Source organism: Heterodontus francisci, unplaced genomic scaffold (assembly GCF_036365525.1).
Source record: "Heterodontus francisci isolate sHetFra1 unplaced genomic scaffold, sHetFra1.hap1 HAP1_SCAFFOLD_1118, whole genome shotgun sequence".
Lineage (NCBI taxonomy): Eukaryota > Metazoa > Chordata > Chondrichthyes > Heterodontiformes > Heterodontidae > Heterodontus > Heterodontus francisci.
This window is the reverse complement of record NW_027140341.1, coordinates 143,654-162,265: the sequence shown is the minus strand read 5'-3', so window position 1 is coordinate 162,265 and position 18,612 is coordinate 143,654. Positions and strand designations below refer to the sequence as shown.

General features: G+C 48.0%; 1 protein-coding gene across 1 annotated transcript in view; it reads right to left on the bottom strand.

Annotated features, from left to right (window-relative positions):
• Nucleotides 1-621: 621 nt before the first annotated feature.
• The window catches only part of LOC137359316 (adenylate cyclase type 6-like), a gene marked incomplete at its 3' end in the record, with an annotated part of 66,874 nt that continues 48,883 nt past the window's right edge, over nucleotides 622-18,612 (bottom strand). The window contains 5 exon segments of the mRNA XM_068025338.1: nucleotides 622-780; nucleotides 3,275-3,402; nucleotides 3,941-4,052; nucleotides 14,941-15,062; nucleotides 15,900-16,049. Of these exon segments, the coding sequence (XP_067881439.1) occupies nucleotides 622-780; nucleotides 3,275-3,402; nucleotides 3,941-4,052; nucleotides 14,941-15,062; nucleotides 15,900-16,049 (671 nt within the window).

The window sequence follows — 18,612 nt, the reverse complement described above, 5'->3', positions numbered from 1 at the left end:
TCTCCAAGTGTGGGCTAACCGAGGTATATGGAGACTGGAACTGTGCACAGTGCTCCAAGTGTGGGCTAACCGAGGTATATGGAGACTGGAACTGTGCACAGTGCTCCAAGTGTGGTCTAACCGAGGTATATGGAGACTGGAACTGTGCACAGTGCTCCAAGTGTGGTCTAACCGAGGTATATGGAGACTGGAACTGTGCACAGTGCTCCAAGTGTGGGCTAACCGAGGTATATGGAGACTGGAACTGTGCACAGTGCTCCAAGTGTGGGCTAACCGAGGTATATGGAGACTGGAACTGTGCACAGTGCTCCAAGTGTGGTCTAACCGAGGTATATGGAGACTGGAACTGTGCACAGTGCTCCAAGTGTGGGCTAACCGAGGTATATGGAGACTGGAACTGTGCACAGTGCTCCAAGTGTGGGTCTAACCGAGGGATATGGAGACCGGAACTGTGCACAGTGCTCCAAGTGTGGTCTAACCAAGGGATATGGAGACCGGAACTGTGCACAGTACTCTGGTTCAGTGCTCAGACAGTGAGAATGCAGAAACCCCGCCCCACACTAACTGTCCCGGGAGTGGCATTTGGACCACTCAAGGTGGTTTATATCTTGTTTATCTTACCCAGCTTTGCCTCCTGCCTCCATGTGATTCGCCAGCGTTACATCATTGGACCAGACGTCGAACTGCCACTTCCTGAGGCCCAGCACCCCACAGTGCACGCGCCCGCTGTGGATGCCGACCCTCATGTTCACGTTGACCCCGGTTACCTCTCGCACCAACCTGCGGGGGGTGGGGGGGGGGGGTGGGGGGTGGTGGTGGAGGCGAGAACAGAAAGGACAGGTTAACTTCACCGATACCGATAGCCACCCCGCCTAACCTGAGCTCACAGCCTCCAAAAGGGAGCGTCGCGTCACGTCACGTCACATCACGGAGGTATGATTCTGCTGCTCAGGCCCTTTCCGGGGTCATTCAGAGACTAATTGCTGTGTTCGAGTGGCTGTAAATCGGGCAGTTGCCGGTTAAAAAAAAAAATCCACTCCCTCCTGGAACAAGGAAACGGCCAAGAGACAACTGTCTCTCTTTCCCTTATGTGGATATATTCTTGGAAGTGAAAGCAAAAAGGAGCTGCCTTGTGGGCCAATCAGGTGCAAGTGTGACAGAAATGCTAAACATGTTTTTACATGTAAACTACCCCCCGCCAACCCCTTTAATTCCGCCCTGTGTAAAAGGTGCTGAGGTAACAGGGTCCGTCTCGGCCCTGGGCCTCCTCAGACAGCTCTTTCAAGCTGGCGCACTATTCAACTGGGGAGGGCTTCGCACCTGCACAGTGGCCAGCCAGGGGGTAGGGGTGGTCACTCACTGCGTACGCCATGAGGAGGAGGAATTCGTGCCCTCCTCCCCAGCCCAGGGGCTCTGAAGACTATTGTACAGCTCCTGTTGAGTTGGACCCAGGGCTTTTGACGTGTATTTTAAAGTCCATTTTATCCAACTCCCTAATTCCTCCTGCTCTCTCTCTGTCCGTCTCTATCTCTCTCTCTCTCCATCTGTCCATCCATCTGTCTCTCCCTCACTGTCTCTCTCTGTGTCTGTCCATCTGTCTCTCTCTGTGCCTGTCCAACTGTCTCTCTCTGTGTCTCTCCCTCTGTCCATCTCTCCCTTGCCCTCTCTGTCTGTCTATCTGTCGCTCTCTCTCTCCCCCTCTGTGTCTGTCTATCTGTCATTCTTGCTCTCTCTCTCTCGCTGTCTCTCTCTCTCTGTCTCTCCCACTCCCTCCCTCTCTGACTCTGTCTCTTTGTCTTCAATCTGTCTCTCTCTCTCTCGTGCTCTGTGTCTGTCTATCTGTCACTCTCTTTCCCTCTCTCACTCCCTCCCTCTCAGACTGTCTGTCTCTCTCTCTCTCTCTGTCTGTCTGTCTCTCACTTTCTCTGTCTGTTCGTCTCCTGCTCCCTGTCTCTCGTTCTCCATTTTTCTGTCTACATTTCTCCCTCTCCCTTTCCGTCTCTCACTCTCTCCCTTTTAGTGTCTCTCCCTTTCTCTTAGTTTCTCTCCCTCATGCTCGCTCCCTCTCCATTTGTTCCCAGACGCTGAATTCCTGGGGCTAGTTTCATGAACCTTGGGAAGCCCCACAGGGACTGAGATCTCCCCACCTTCCATGGGAAAGACAATCCAGTTGAGCTTTCCTGGCTCCTTCGCTTTGCCTCCTGGGATCATGTGTGTCTGCAAACAATCTCTTTTAAATCACAGGACTGGAATGTCACATCACATTCTGCTGAGTCCTTTCATCCTTCTCAATGCACAGCGCCCACTGTCGGAGGTGTCAGTATTGAGGGAGCGCCGCACTGTCGGAGGGTCAGTACTGAGGGAGCGCCGCACTGTCGGAGGGTCAGTACTGAGGGAGAGCCGCACTGTCGGAGGGTCAGTACCAAGGGAGCGCCGCACTGTCGGAGGGTCAGTACTGAGGGAGCGCCACGCTGTCGGAGGGTCAGTACCGAGGGAGCGCCGCACTGTCGGAGGGTCAGTACTGAGGGAGCGCCGCACTGTCAGAGGATCAGTGCTGAGGGAGTGCCACACTGTCAGAGGGTCAGTACTGAGGGAGCGCCGCACTGTCGGAGGGTCAGTACTGAGGGAGCGCCGCACTGTCGGAGGGTAAGTGCCGAGGGAGCGCCGCACTGTCGGAGGGTCAGTACTGAGGGAGCGCCGCACTGTCGGAGGGACAGTACTGAGGGAGCGCCGCACTGTCGGAGAGTCAGTGCTGAGGGAGCTCCGCACTGTCGGAGGGTCAGTGCTGAGGGAGTGCCACACTGTCAGAGGGTCAGTGCTGAGGGAGCTCCGCACTGTCGGAGGGTCAGTACTGAGGGAGCGCCGCACTGTCGGAGGGACAGTACTGAGGGAGCGCCGCACTGTCGGAGGGACAGTACTGAGGGAGCGCCGCACTGTCGGAGGGTCAGTGCTGAGGGAGCTCCGCACTGTCGGAGGGTCAGTGCTGAGGGAGTGCCACACTGTCAGAGGGTCAGTACTGAGGGAGCGCCGCACTGTCAGAGGGTCAGTGCTGAGGGAGTGCCACACTGTCAGAGGGTCAGTACTGAGGGAGCGCCGCTCTGTCGGAGGGTCAGTGCTGAGGGAGCGCCACACTGTCAGAGGGTCAGCACTGAGGGGAATTTGGGGAATGTTTTTCATGGAACGATCGCCTCCGATAACACAGGCACACGGGATAACATCACAGCCTCCAGCTCGGCTCTGGGCTGCTCTGGAGAGTCAGTCGCCTGCTACTTACGAAATTGCCTCGATCATATCGACACCCATCTCGACACAGCAGTGCGCGTGATCGGCACGGGCCTCGGGCAACCCTGACACACAGTAGTAGCAGTCTCCAAGGATCTTGATCCGCAGACAGTGGTTTTCCTTAAAATGAGAGGAGAGAAAAGAGACGCAAGGAAAGTCTAACCACAGCTGTATTAACACAGGAGGAGGCCATCCAGTGGATGAGCACCCTCAGGGAGATAAGACTTTCATGTGGCACTTTCGGCACAATTCTTGCTGATATCGCACGGACCGCGCTCAGCACCCGTGGATCGCAAGGCCGCCCGGGCTGATCGACTCATGGTGGGTGGAGTGGGACAAGTCCAAGGGGTCAGCCAGTGTCGGACCACCCAGCCTTCACTGTGACAACACCCGGGATACAATAGATCCCCAATTCTGCTCAATGGGGTCGAGCGCCTCTGTTCGAATCATTGAATCTTAACGCACAGGAGGACTCCTGTGCCGTCGTGACTAGGTTAACCCTTGGAGATGCTGGTAAGGCTACACTGTACTCCCCTCCACAGCCAACATATCCTTCCGGAGGTGTGAACACAGTACTGCAAACTACCAGGGAGGAGAGATGAACGGATAATTCAATTGAAAAGGAGGGTCAAACCCCACCACCCACTCTTACACTTACCGCTGCGAGTTTATCAAACCGAGCAAACAGTTCATTAAGGGTCATCACCAACTCCTGAGCTGTGCACTGTGAGGCCAATCCAGTAAAGCCCTCAATATCAGCGAAGAGGATGCTACAAAAGAGAAGCAAGAAGTAACAGGAGGAAGTTAAACTCTTTATAAAAACACTGCTTAACCACCCCCCCGGGCTGGTGGACCGTGTCCCGATCCTGGCCACCGCACTTTAGGGAGAATTTCGGGGCCTCGGAGATGTGGTGGGAGGGGGGGGGGGGTGCGGAGGAGATTGACCAGAACGGTCCCGGGGGGACGAGGGGCTTCGGTTAATGCGGAGAGACTGGGAGAAGCTGGGATTGTTCTTCCTCGGAGCAGAGAAGGTTAAGGGGGAGATTTAATGGATGCGTTCGGATTCAGGAGGGGGGGTTTGGATAGAGCAGAGAGAGAGAGAGGGAGAAACTGTCTCCAGTGGTGGGAGGGTCGGTAACAAGAGGGACACAGATTTAAGATAATCGACAGAAGAACCGGGGGGGGGGGGGATAGAAGGCACGATGGGCCGAATGGACTCCTCCTGTGCTATAAGATTCTATGATTCTAAGTACCTGTAACTCACTCCCGGGTATCTGTTATTCTAAATATAAACCCCACTGAACCCCTCGATTAGAGTCCAGTCTGTAACTCACTTCCGGGTATCTGTTATTCTATATATAAACCCCCCGAACCCCTCGATTAGATTCCAGTCTGTAACTCACTCCCGGGTATCTGTTATTCTATATATAAACCCCACTGAACCCCTCGATTAGATTCCAGTCTGTAACTCACTTCCGGGTATCTGTTATTCTATATATAAACCCCCCGAACCCCTCGATTAGATTCCAGTCTGTAACTCACTCCCGGGTATCTGTTATTCTATATATAAACCCCACTGAACCCCTCGATTAGATTCCAGTCTGTAACTCACTCCCGGGTATCTGTTATTCTATATATAAACCCCCCGAACCCCTCGATTAGATTCCAGTCTGTAACTCACTCCCGGGTATCTGTTATTCTATATATAAACCCCACTGAACCCCTCGATTAGATTCCAGTCTGTAACTCACTCCCGGGTATCTGTTATTCTATATATAAACCCCCCGAACCTCTCGATTAGATTCCAGTCAGTAACTCACTCCCGGATATCTGATGTTCTATATATAAACCACCCGAACCCCTCGATTAGATTCCAGTCTGTAACTCACTCCCGGGTATCTGTTATTCTATATATAAACCCCCCGAACCCCTCGATTAGATTCCAGTCTGTAACTCACTCCCGGGTATCTGTTATTCTATATATAAACCCCACTGAACCCCTCGATTAGATTCCAGTCTGTAACTCACTCCCGGGTATCTGTTATTCTATATATAAACCCCCCGAACCCCTCGATTAGATTCCAGTCTGTAACTCACTCCCGGGTATCTGTTATTCTATATATAAACCCCACTGAACCCCTCGATTAGATTCCAGTCTGTAACTCACTCCCGGGTATCTGTTATTCTATATATAAACCCCCCGAACCTCTCGATTAGATTCCAGTCAGTAACTCACTCCCGGATATCTGATGTTCTAAAGATAAACCACCCGAACCCCTCGATTAGATTCCGGTCTGTAACTCACTCTCGGGTATCTGTTATTCTACATATAAACCCCACTGAACCCCTCGATTAGATTCCAGTCTGTAACTCACTCCCGGGTATCTGTTATTCTATATATAAACCCCACTGAACCCCTCGATTAGATTCCAGTCTGTAACTCACTCCCGGGTATCTGTTATTCTATACATAAACACCCCCGAACCCCTCGATTAGATTCCAGTCTGTAACTCACTCCTGGGTATCTGTTATTCTATATATAAACCCCACTGAACCCCTCGATTAGATTCCAGTCTGCAACTCACTCCCGGGTATCTGTTATATATATAAAACCCCCTGAACCCCTCAATTAGATTCCAGTCTGTAACTCACTCCCGGGTATCTGTTATTCTACATATAAACACCCCGAACCCCTCGATTAGATTCCAGTCTGTAACTCACTCCGGGTATCTGTTATTCTATATATAAACCCCCCCGAACCCCTCGATTAAATTCCAGTCTGTAACTCACTCCCGGGTATCTGTTATATATATAAACCCCCCCCGAACCCCTCGATTAGATTTCAGTCTGTAACTCACTCCCGGGTATCTGTTACATATATAAACCCCCTGAACCCCTCGATTAGATTCCAGTCTGTAACTCACTCCCGGGTATCTGTTATATATATAAACCCCCTGAACCCCTCGATTAGATTCCAGTCTGTAACTCACTCCGGGTATCTGTTATTCTATATATAAAACCCCCCGAACCCCTCGATTAGATTCCAGTCTGTAACTCACTCCCGGGTATCTGTTACATATATAAACCCCCCGAACCCCTCGATTAGATTCCAGTCTGTAACTCACTCCCGGGTATCTGTTACATATATAAACCCCCTGAACCCCTCGATTAGATTCCAGTCTGTAACTCACTCCCGGGTATCTGTTATATATATAAACCCCCTGAACCCCTCGATTAGATTCCAGTCTGTAACTCACTCCCGGGTATCTGTTATTCTATATATAAACCCCCCGAACCCCTCGATTAGATTCCAGTCTGTAACTCACTCCCGGGTATCTGTTATTCTATATATAAACCCCCCCCGAACCCCTCGATTAGATTCCAGTCTGTAACTCACTCTCGGGTATCTGTTATGCTATATATAAACCCCCCCGAACCCCTCGATTAGATTCCAGTCTGTAACTCACTCCCGGGTATCTGTTATTCTATATATAAACCCCCCGAACCACTCGATTAGATTCCAGTCTGTAACTCACTCCCGGGTATCTGTTATTCTATATATAAACCCCACTGAACCCCTCGATTAGATTCCAGTCTGTAACTCACTCCCGGGTATCTGTTATTCTATATATAAACCCCCCGAACCCCTCGATTAGATTCCAGTCTGTAACTCACTCCCGGGTATCTGTTATTCTATATATAAACCCCACTGAACCCCTCGATTAGATTCCAGTCTGTAACTCACTCCCGGGTATCTGTTACATATATAAACCCCCTGAACCCCTCGATTAGATTCCAGTCTGTAACTCACTCCCGGGTATCTGTTATATATATAAACCCCCTGAACCCCACGATTAGATTCCAGTCTGTAACTCACTCCCGGGTATCTGTTATTCTATATATAAACCCCCCTACCCCTCGATTAGATTCCAGTCTGTAACTCACTCCCGGGTATCTGTTATTCTATATATAAACCCCCCGAACCCCTCGATTAGATTCCAGTCTGTAACTCACTCCCGGGTATCTGTTATTCTATATATAAACCCCCCGAACCTCTTAATTAGATTCCAGTCTGTAACTCACTCCCGGGTATCTGTTATTCTATAAATAAACCCCCCCAGAACCCCCCGATTAGATTCCAGTCTGTAACTCACTCTCGGGTATCTGTTATGCTATATATAAACCCCCCCCGAACCCCTCGATTAGATTCCAGTCTGTAACTCACTCCCGGGTATCTGTTATTCTATATATAAACCCCCCGAACTCCTCGATTAGATTCCAGTCTGTAACTCACTCCCGGGTATCTATTATTCTATATATAAACCCCACTGAACCCCTCGATTAGATTCCAGTCTGTAACTCACTTCCGGGTATCTGTTATTCTATATATAAACCCCCCGAACCCCTCGATTAGATTCCAGTCTGTAACTCACTCCCGGGTATCTGTTATTCTATATATAAACCCCCCGAACCCCTCGATTAGATTCCAGTCAGTAACTCACTCCCGGATATCTGAAGTTCTATATATAAACCACCCGAACCCCTCGATTAGATTCCAGTCTGTAACTCACTCTCGGGTATCTGTTATTCTACATATAAACCCCACTGAACCCTTCGATTAGATTCCAGTCTGGAACTCACTCCCGGGTATCTGTTATTCTATATATAAACCCCACTGAACCCCTCGATTAGATTCCAGTCTGTAACTCACTCCCGGGTATCTGTTATTCTATACATAAACACCCCCGAACCCCTCGATTAGATTCCAGTCTGTAACTCACTCCTGGGTATCTGTTATTCTATATATAAACCCCACTGAACCCCTCGATTAGATTCCAGTCTGTAACTCACTCCCGGGTATCTGTTATATATATAAAACCCCCTGAACCCCTCAATTAGATTCCAGTCTGTAACTCACTCCCCGGTATCTGTTATTCTATATATAAACACCCCGAACCCCTCGATTAGATTCCAGTCTGTAACTCACTCCGGGTATCTGTTATTCTACATATAAACCCCCCCGAACCCCTCGATTATATTCCAGTCTGTAACTCACTCCCGGGTATCTGTTATATATATAAACCCCCCCCGAACCCCTCGATTAGATTCCAGTCTGTAACTCACTCCCGGGTATCTGTTACATATATAAACCCCCTGAACCCCTCGATTAGATTCCAGTCTGTAACTCACTCCCGGGTATCTGTTACATATATAAACCCCCTGAACCCCTCGATTAGATTCCAGTCTGTAACTCACTCCCGGGTATCTGTTATATATATAAACCCCCTGAACCCCTCGATTAGATTCCAGTCTGTAACTCACTCCGGGTATCTGTTATTCTATATATAAACCCCCCCGAACCCCTCGATTAGATTCCAGTCTGTAACTCACTCCCGGGTATCTGTTACATATATAAACCCCCCGAACCCCTCGATTAGATTCCAGTCTGTAACTCACTCCCGGGTATCTGTTACATATATAAACCCCCTGAACCCCTCGATTAGATTCCAGTCTGTAACTCACTCCCGGGTATCTGTTATATATATAAACCCCCTGAACCCCTCGATTAGATTCCAGTCTGTAACTCACTCCCGGGTATCTGTTATTCTATATATAAACCCCCCGAACCCTTCGATTAGATTCCAGTCTGTAACTCACTCCCGGGTATCTGTTATTCTATATATAAACCCCCCGAACCCCTCGATTAGATTCCAGTCTGTAACTCACTCCCGGGTATCTGTTATTCTATAAATAAACCCCCCCCGAACCCCTCGATTAGATTCCAGTCTGTAACTCACTCTCGGGTATCTGTTATGCTAGATATAAACCCCCCCGAACCCCTCGATTAGATTCCAGTCTGTAACTCACTCCCGGGTATCTGTTATTCTATATATAAACCCCCCGAACTCCTCGATTAGATTCCAGTCTGTAACTCACTCCCGGGTATCTGTTATTCTATATATAAACCCCACTGAACCCCTCGATTAGATTCCAGTCTGTAACTCACTCCCGGGTATCTGTTATTCTATATATAAACCCCCCGAACCCCTCGATTAGATTCCAGTCTGTAACTCACTCCCGGGTATCTGTTATTCTATATATAAACCCCCCGAACCCCTCGATTAGATTCCAGTCTGTAACTCACTCCCGGGTATCTGTTACATATATAAACCCCCTGAACCCCTCGATTAGATTCCAGTCTGTAACTCACTCCCGGGTATCTGTTATTCTATATATAAACCCCACTGAACCCCTCGATTAGATTCCAGTCTGTAACTCACTCCCGGGTATCTGTTATTCTATACATAAACACCCCCGAACCCCTCGATTAGATTCCAGTCTGTAACTCACTCCTGGGTATCTGTTATTCTATATATAAACCCCACTGAACCCCTCGATTAGATTCCAGTCTGTAACTCACTCCCGGGTATCTGTTATATATATAAAACCCCCCCCCGAACCCCTCGATTAGATTCCAGTCTGTAACTCACTCCCGGGTATCTGTTACATATATAAACCCCCTGAACCCCTCGATTAGATTCCAGTCTGTAACTCACTCCCGGGTATCTGTTACATATATAAACCCCCTGAACCCCTCGATTAGATTCCAGTCTGTAACTCACTCCCGGGTATCTGTTATATATATAAACCCCCTGAACCCCTCGATTAGATTCCAGTCTGTAACTCACTCCGGGTATCTGTTATTCTATATATAAACCCCCCCGAACCCCTCGATTAGATTCCAGTCTGTAACTCACTCCCGGGTATCTGTTACATATATAAACCCCCCGAACCCCTCGATTAGATTCCAGTCTGTAACTCACTCCCGGGTATCTGTTACATATATAAACCCCCTGAACCCCTCGATTAGATTCCAGTCTGTAACTCACTCCCGGGTATCTGTTATTCTATATATAAACCCCCCGAACCTCTTAATTAGATTCCAGTCTGTAACTCACTCCCGGGTATCTGTTATTCTATAAATAAACCCCCCCAGAACCCCCCGATTAGATTCCAGTCTGTAACTCACTCTCGGGTATCTGTTATGCTATATATAAACCCCCCCCCGAACCCCTCGATTAGATTCCAGTCTGTAACTCACTCCCGGGTATCTGTTATTCTATATATAAACCCCCCGAACTCCTCGATTAGATTCCAGTCTGTAACTCACTCCCGGGTATCTGTTATTCTATATATAAACCCCACTAAACCCCTCGATTAGATTCCAGTCTGTAACTCACTTCCGGGTATCTGTTATTCTATATATAAACCCCCCGAACCCCTCGATTAGATTCCAGTCTGTAACTCACTCCCGGGTATCTGTTATTCTATATATAAACCCCCCGAACCCCTCGATTAGATTCCAGTCAGTAACTCACTCCCGGATATCTGAAGTTCTATATATAAACCACCCGAACCCCTCGATTAGATTCCAGTCTGTAACTCACTCTCGGGTATCTGTTATTCTACATATAAACCCCACTGAACCCTTCGATTAGATTCCAGTCTGTAACTCACTCCCGGGTATCTGTTATTCTATATATAAACCCCACTGAACCCCTCGATTAGATTCCAGTCTGTAACTCACTCCCGGGTATCTGTTATTCTATACATAAACACCCCCGAACCCCTCGATTAGATTCCAGTCTGTAACTCACTCCTGGGTATCTGTTATTCTATATATAAACCCCACTGAACCCCTCGATTAAATTCCAGTCTGTAACTCACTCCCGGGTATCTGTTATATATATAAACCCCCCCCGAACCCCTCGATTAGATTCCAGTCTGTAACTCACTCCCGGGTATCTGTTACATATATAAACCCCCTGAACCCCTCGATTAGATTCCAGTCTGTAACTCACTCCCGGGTATCTGTTACATATATAAACCCCCTGAACCCCTCGATTAGATTCCAGTCTGTAACTCACTCCCGGGTATCTGTTATATATATAAACCCCCTGAACCCCTCGATTAGATTCCAGTCTGTAACTCACTCCGGGTATCTGTTATTCTATATATAAACCCCCCCGAACCCCTCGATTAGATTCCAGTCTGTAACTCACTCCCGGGTATCTGTTACATATATAAACCCCCCGAACCCCTCGATTAGATTCCAGTCTGTAACTCACTCCCGGGTATCTGTTACATATATAAACCCCCTGAACCCCTCGATTAGATTCCAGTCTGTAACTCACTCCCGGGTATCTGTTATATATATAAACCCCCTGAACCCCTCGATTAGATTCCAGTCTGTAACTCACTCCCGGGTATCTGTTATTCTATATATAAACCCCCCGAACCCCTCGATTAGATTCCAGTCTGTAACTCACTCCCGGGTATCTGTTATTCTATATATAAACCCCCCGAACCCCTCGATTAGATTCCAGTCTGTAACTCACTCCCGGGTATCTGTTATTCTATATATAAACCCCCCGAACCTCTTAATTAGATTCCAGTCTGTAACTCACTCCCGGGTATCTGTTATTCTATAAATAAACCCCCCCCGAACCCCTCGATTAGATTCCAGTCTGTAACTCACTCTCGGGTATCTGTTATGCTATATATAAACCCCCCCGAACCCCTCGATTAGATTCCAGTCTGTAACTCACTCCCGGGTATCTGTTATTCTATATATAAACCCCCCGAACTCCTCGATTAGATTCCAGTCTGTAACTCACTCCCGGGTATCTGTTATTCTATATATAAACCCCACTGAACCCCTCGATTAGATTCCAGTCTGTAACTCACTCCCGGGTATCTGTTATTCTATATATAAACCCCCCGAACCCCTCGATTAGATTCCAGTCTGTAACTCACTCCCGGGTATCTGTTATTCTATATATAAACCCCCCGAACCCCTCGATTAGATTCCAGTCTGTAACTCACTCCCGGGTATCTGTTACATATATAAACCCCCTGAACCCCTCGATTAGATTCCAGTCTGTAACTCACTCCCGGGTATCTGTTATTCTATATATAAACCCCACTGAACCCCTCGATTAGATTCCAGTCTGTAACTCACTCCCGGGTATCTGTTATTCTATACATAAACACCCCCGAACCCCTCGATTAGATTCCAGTCTGTAACTCACTCCTGGGTATCTGTTATTCTATATATAAACCCCACTGAACCCCTCGATTAGATTCCAGTCTGTAACTCACTCCCGGGTATCTGTTATATATATAAAACCCCCTGAACCCCTCAATTAGATTCCAGTCTGTAACTCACTCCCGGGTATCTGTTATTCTATATATAAACACCCCGAACCCCTCGATTAGATTCCAGTCTGTAACTCACTCCGGGTATCTGTTATTCTACATATAAACCCCCCCGAACCCCTCGATTAAATTCCAGTCTGTAACTCACTCCCGGGTATCTGTTATATATATAAACCCCCCCCGAACCCCTCGATTAGATTCCAGTCTGTAACTCACTCCCGGGTATCTGTTACATATATAAACCCCCTGAACCCCTCGATTAGATTCCAGTCTGTAACTCACTCCCGGGTATCTGTTACATATATAAACCCCCTGAACCCCTCGATTAGATTCCAGTCTGTAACTCACTCCCGGGTATCTGTTATATATATAAACCCCCTGAACCCCTCGATTAGATTCCAGTCTGTAACTCACTCCGGGTATCTGTTATTCTATATATAAACCCCCCCGAACCCCTCGATTAGATTCCAGTCTGTAACTCACTCCCGGGTATCTGTTACATATATAAACCCCCCGAACCCCTCGATTAGATTCCAGTCTGTAACTCACTCCCGGGTATCTGTTACATATATAAACCCCCTGAACCCCTCGATTAGATTCCAGTCTGTAACTCACTCCCGGGTATCTGTTATATATATAAACCCCCTGAACCCCTCGATTAGATTCCAGTCTGTAACTCACTCCCGGGTATCTGTTATTCTATATATAAACCCCCCGAACCCCTCGATTAGATTCCGGTCTGTAACTCACTCCCGGGTATCTGTTATTCTATATATAAACCCCCCGAACCCCTCGATTAGATTCCAGTCTGTAACTCACTCCCGGGTATCTGTTATTCTATATATAAACCCCCCGAACCTCTTAATTAGATTCCAGTCTGTAACTCACTCCCGGGTATCTGTTATTCTATAAATAAACCCCCCCCGAACCCCTCGATTAGATTCCAGTCTGTAACTCACTCTCGGGTATCTGTTATGCTATATATAAACCCCCCCGAACCCCTCGATTAGATTCCAGTCTGTAACTCACTCCCGGGTATCTGTTATTCTATATATAAACCCCCCGAACTCCTCGATTAGATTCCAGTCTGTAACTCACTCCCGGGTATCTGTTATTCTATATATAAACCCCACTGAACCCCTCGATTAGATTCCAGTCTGTAACTCACTCCCGGGTATCTGTTATTCTATATATAAACCCCCCGAACCCCTCGATTAGATTCCAGTCTGTAACTCACTCCCGGGTATCTGTTATTCTATATATAAACCCCCCGAACCCCTCGATTAGATTCCAGTCTGTAACTCACTCCCGGGTATCTGTTACATATATAAACCCCCTGAACCCCTCGATTAGATTCCAGTCTGTAACTCACTCCCGGGTATCTGTTATATATATAAACCCCCTGAACCCCTCGATTAGATTCCAGTCTGTAACTCACTCCCGAGTATCTGTTATTCTATATATAAACCCCCCGAACCCCTCGATTAGATTCCAGTCTGTAACTCACTCCCGGGTATCTGTTATTCTATATATAAACTCCCCGAACCCCTCGATTAGATTCCAGTCTGTAACTCACTCCCGAGTATCTGTTATTCTAAATATAAACCCCCCCGAACCCCTCGATTAGATTCCAGTCTGCAACTCACTCCCGGCTATCTGTTATTCTATATATAAACCCCCCGAACCCCTCGATTAGATTCCAGTCTGTAACTCACTCCCGGGTATCTGTTATTCTATATATAAACCACCCCGAACCCCTCGATTAGATTCCAGTCTGTAACTCATTACCGGGTATCTGTTATTCTATATATAAACCCCCCCGAACCCCTCGATTAGATTCCAGTCTGTAACTCACTCCCGGGTATCTGTTATTCTATATATAAGCCACCCCGAAGCCCTCGATTAGATTCCAGTCTGTAACTCACTCCCGGGTATCTGTTATTCTATATATAAACCACCCGAACCCCTCGATTAGATTCCAGTCTGTAACTCACTCCCGGATATCTGTTATTCTATATATAAACCCCCCGAACCCCTCGATTAGATTCCAGTCTGTAACTCACTCCCGGGTATCTGTTATTCTATATATAAACCCCCTGAACCCCTCGATTAGATTCCAGTCTGTAACTCACTCCCGGCTATCTGTTATTCTATATATAAACCCCCCGAACCCCTCGATTAGATTCCAGTCTGTAACTCACTCCCGGGTATCTGTTATTCTATATATAAACCCCCTGAACCCCTCGATTAGATTCCAGTCTGCAACTCACTCCCAGTTATCTGTTAGTTTATATATAAACCCCCCGAACCCCTCGATTAGATTCCAGTCTGTAACTCACTCCCGGGTATCTGTTATTCTAGAAATAAACCCCCCGTGGGACAGAGAGAGCGGGACAGAGAGAGAGAGAGACAGAGAGAGGGACAGAGAGTGGTTCTCACCTCACATTGTCGTGTTTTTGGATGTAGATCTTGTGGAACATCATGTCCTCTTTCTTGGCATTAATGTCTGCCTTCATCTCCATGGCAACGTGGCGCGGGAGAACCGAGAGCAGGAGGCGTTCCTGGAAGAGAGGAAAGAGGGCCCGTGTCAGAACCTGCTGCTGGGGGGAAAGGGAGGAGGCTGTCCGATGCCCATCGCACTGTGACGCAGAGTCTGAGGCTGAACCTAGGGAGGGCGGGAGCCTCCTGTCTCCGTGTCCCCATCCTTCCATGCCCCCCCCCCCACCTCCTCCCCGCCAACTCAGCACAGGCTGGGCATGGGCTCTTGGCCTTTCCTGCTGATTGTGTGGCCGTGTGAAGTGGGGAGGCAGTGAGCGAGCAGGACTCAGTTCACACCCGGGTGCGTACGGTAAGTGGTTTATTTGCAAGATTCATTCACGGGATGTGGGCGTCACTGGCCAGGCCAGCATTTATTGCCCATCCCTAATTGCCCCTTGAGAAGGTGGTGGTGAGCTGCCTTCTTGAACCGCTGCAGTCCGTGTGGGGTAGGTACACCCACAGTGCTGTTAGGAAGGGAGTTCCAGGATTTTGACCCAGCGACAGTGAAGGAACGGCGATATAGTTCCAAGTCAGGATGGTGTGTGGCTTGGAGGGGAACTTGCAGGTGGTGGTGTTCCCATGCATCTGCTGCCCCTTGTCCTTCTAGTTGGTAGAGGTCGCGGGTTTGGAAGGTGCTGTCGAAGGAGCCTTGGTGCATTGCTGCAGTGCATCTTGTAGATGGTACACACTGCTGCCACTGTGCGTCGGCGGTGGAGGGAGTGAATGTTTGCGGATGGGGTGCCAATCAAGCGGGCTGCTTTGTCCTGGATGGTGTCGAGCTTCCTGAGTGTTGTTGAAGCTGCACCCATCCAGGCAAGTGGAGCGCAATGCACCGGAAGAGAAAGTGAGGGCCAACATACCTGTTGCTGGTTCTCCCTCTGGGAGTGAAGACGAGCCTGGATACAAGCCCGGGTCTCCCGGAACGCCTGCCTCTGTGACACTTCGGCCGGGTAGTGCGTACATACTCCAACAATGTTTGTACACAGCAGAATGAGCACGTTGGAACTGAGCTGAGAATGAACACACAGGGTGACGAAAGGGGGAGGACAGGGTGGGAGGGGCGGGGGGGGGCGGGGGGAGAGGAGCAGGGAGGAAGAGAGAGAGAGAGAATGAGCGGGCTGTGAGCCTTCGTCAATCACATAACAGTTTGCAGTCAATCTGAGCAGATACTCTGCTTTTTTTTTATTCTTCCTGCCAAAGTGAACAACTTCACATTTTTCCCACGTTATACTCCATCTGCCAGGTTTTCGCCCACTCACTCAACCTACCTATATCGGTCTGCAACCTCCTTACGTCCTCTTCACAACATACTTTCCTACCTATCCTTGGGTCATCTGCAAATTTAGTGACCATGCCATCGTTCCCCTCATCGAAGTCATTGATATAAATTGTAAAAGATTGAGGCCCGAGCACAGACCCCTGCGGGACTCCACTCGTCACATCCTGCCAATCAGAAAAGGACCCATTTATGCATACTCTGTTTTCTGCCAGCGAGCCAATCTTCTATCCATGCTAATATGTTACCCCCGACAGCATGAGCTCCTACTTTGCACAATACGCTTTTATGTGGCACCTTGTCGAATGCCTTCTGGAAATCCAAGTACAGTACGTCAACGGGATCCCCTTTATCCACAGCGCACGTTACTCCTTCAAAGAAGGATAAATACTTATTCCAAATCGTCACAGTAACACACTGAGAAAGCCTTACCATGCACTAACTCTGTACAGTTACACAGTGAGCGATCCTTCCCCTGCTGAATATAAAGTGACTCTGTACAGTTACACAGTGAGTGATCCTCACCCTGAATAAACAGTGACTCTGTACAGTTACACAGCGAGTGACCCTCACCCTGAATAAACAGTGACTCTGTACAGTTACACAGTGAGTGACCCTCACCCTGAATAAACAGTGACTCTGTACAGTTACACAGTGAGTGATCCTCACCCTGAATAAACAGTGACTCTGTACAGTTACACAGTGAGTGACCCTCACCCTGAATAAACAGTGACTCTGTACAGTTACACAGTGAGTGATCCTCACCCTGAATAAACAGTGACTCTGTACAGTTACACAGTGAGTGACCCTCACCCTGAATAAACAGTGACTCTGTGCAGTTACACAGTGAGTGATCCTCACCCTGAATAAACAGTGACTCTGTACAGTTACACAGTGAGTGACCCTCACCCTGAATAAACAGTGACTCTGTGCAGTTACACAGTGAGTGACCCTCACCCTGAATAAACAGTGACTCTGTACAGTTACACAGTGAGTGACCCTCACCCTGAATAAACAGTGACTCTGTACAGTTACACAGTGAGTGACCCTCACCCTGAATAAACAGTGACTCTGTACAGTTACACAGTGAGTGATCCTCACCCTGAATAAACAGTGACTCTGTACAGTTACACAGTGAGTGATCCTCACCCTGAATAAACAGTGACTCTGTACAGTTACACAGTGAGTGACCCTCACCCTGAATAAACAGTGACTCTGTACAGTTACACAGTGAGTGATCCTCACCCTGAATAAACAGTGACTCTGTACAGTTACACAGTGAGTGACCCTCATCCTGAATAAACATTGACTCTGTACAGTTACACAGTGAGTGACCCTCACCCTGAATAAACAGTGACTCTGTACAGTTACACAGTGAGTGATCCTCACCCTGAATAAACAGTGACTCTGTACAGTTACACAGTGAGTGACCCTCACCCTGAATAAACAGTGACTCTGTACAGTTACACAGTGAGTGACCCTCACCCTGAATAAACAGTGACTCTGTACAGTTACACAGCGAGTGATCCTCACCCTGAATAAACAGTGACTCTGTACAGTTACACAGCGAGTGATCCTCACCCTGAATAAACAGTGACTCTGTACAGTTACACAGTGAGTGATCCTCACCCTGAATAAACAGTGACTCTGTACAGTTACACAGTGAGTGATCCTCACCCTGAATAAACAGTGACTCTGTACAGTTACACAGTGAGTGACCCTCACCCTGAATAAACAGTGACACTGTACAGTTACACAGTGAGTGACCCTCACCCTGAATAAACAGTGACTCTGTACAGTTACACAGTGAGTGACCATCACCCTGAATAAACAGTGACTCTGTACAGTTACACAGTGAGTGATTCTCACCCTGAATAAACAGTGACTCTGTACAGTTACACAGCGAGTGATCCTCACCCTGAATAAACAGTGACTCTGTACAGTTACACAGTGAGTGATTCTCACCCTGAATAAACAGTGACTCTGTACAGTTACACAGTGAGTGATCCTCACCCTGAATAAACAGTGACTCTGTACAGTTACACAGTGATTGATTCTCACCCTGAATAAACAGTGACTCTGTACAGTTACACAGTGAGTGACCCTCACCCTGAATAAACAGTGACTCTGTACAGTTACACAGTGAGTGATCCTCACCCTGAATAAACAGCGACTCTGTACAGTTACACAGTGAGTGATCCTCACCCTGAATAAACAGTGACTCTGTACAGTTACACAGTGAGTGATTCTCACCCTGAATAAACAGTGACTCTGTACAGTTACACAGTGAGTGATCC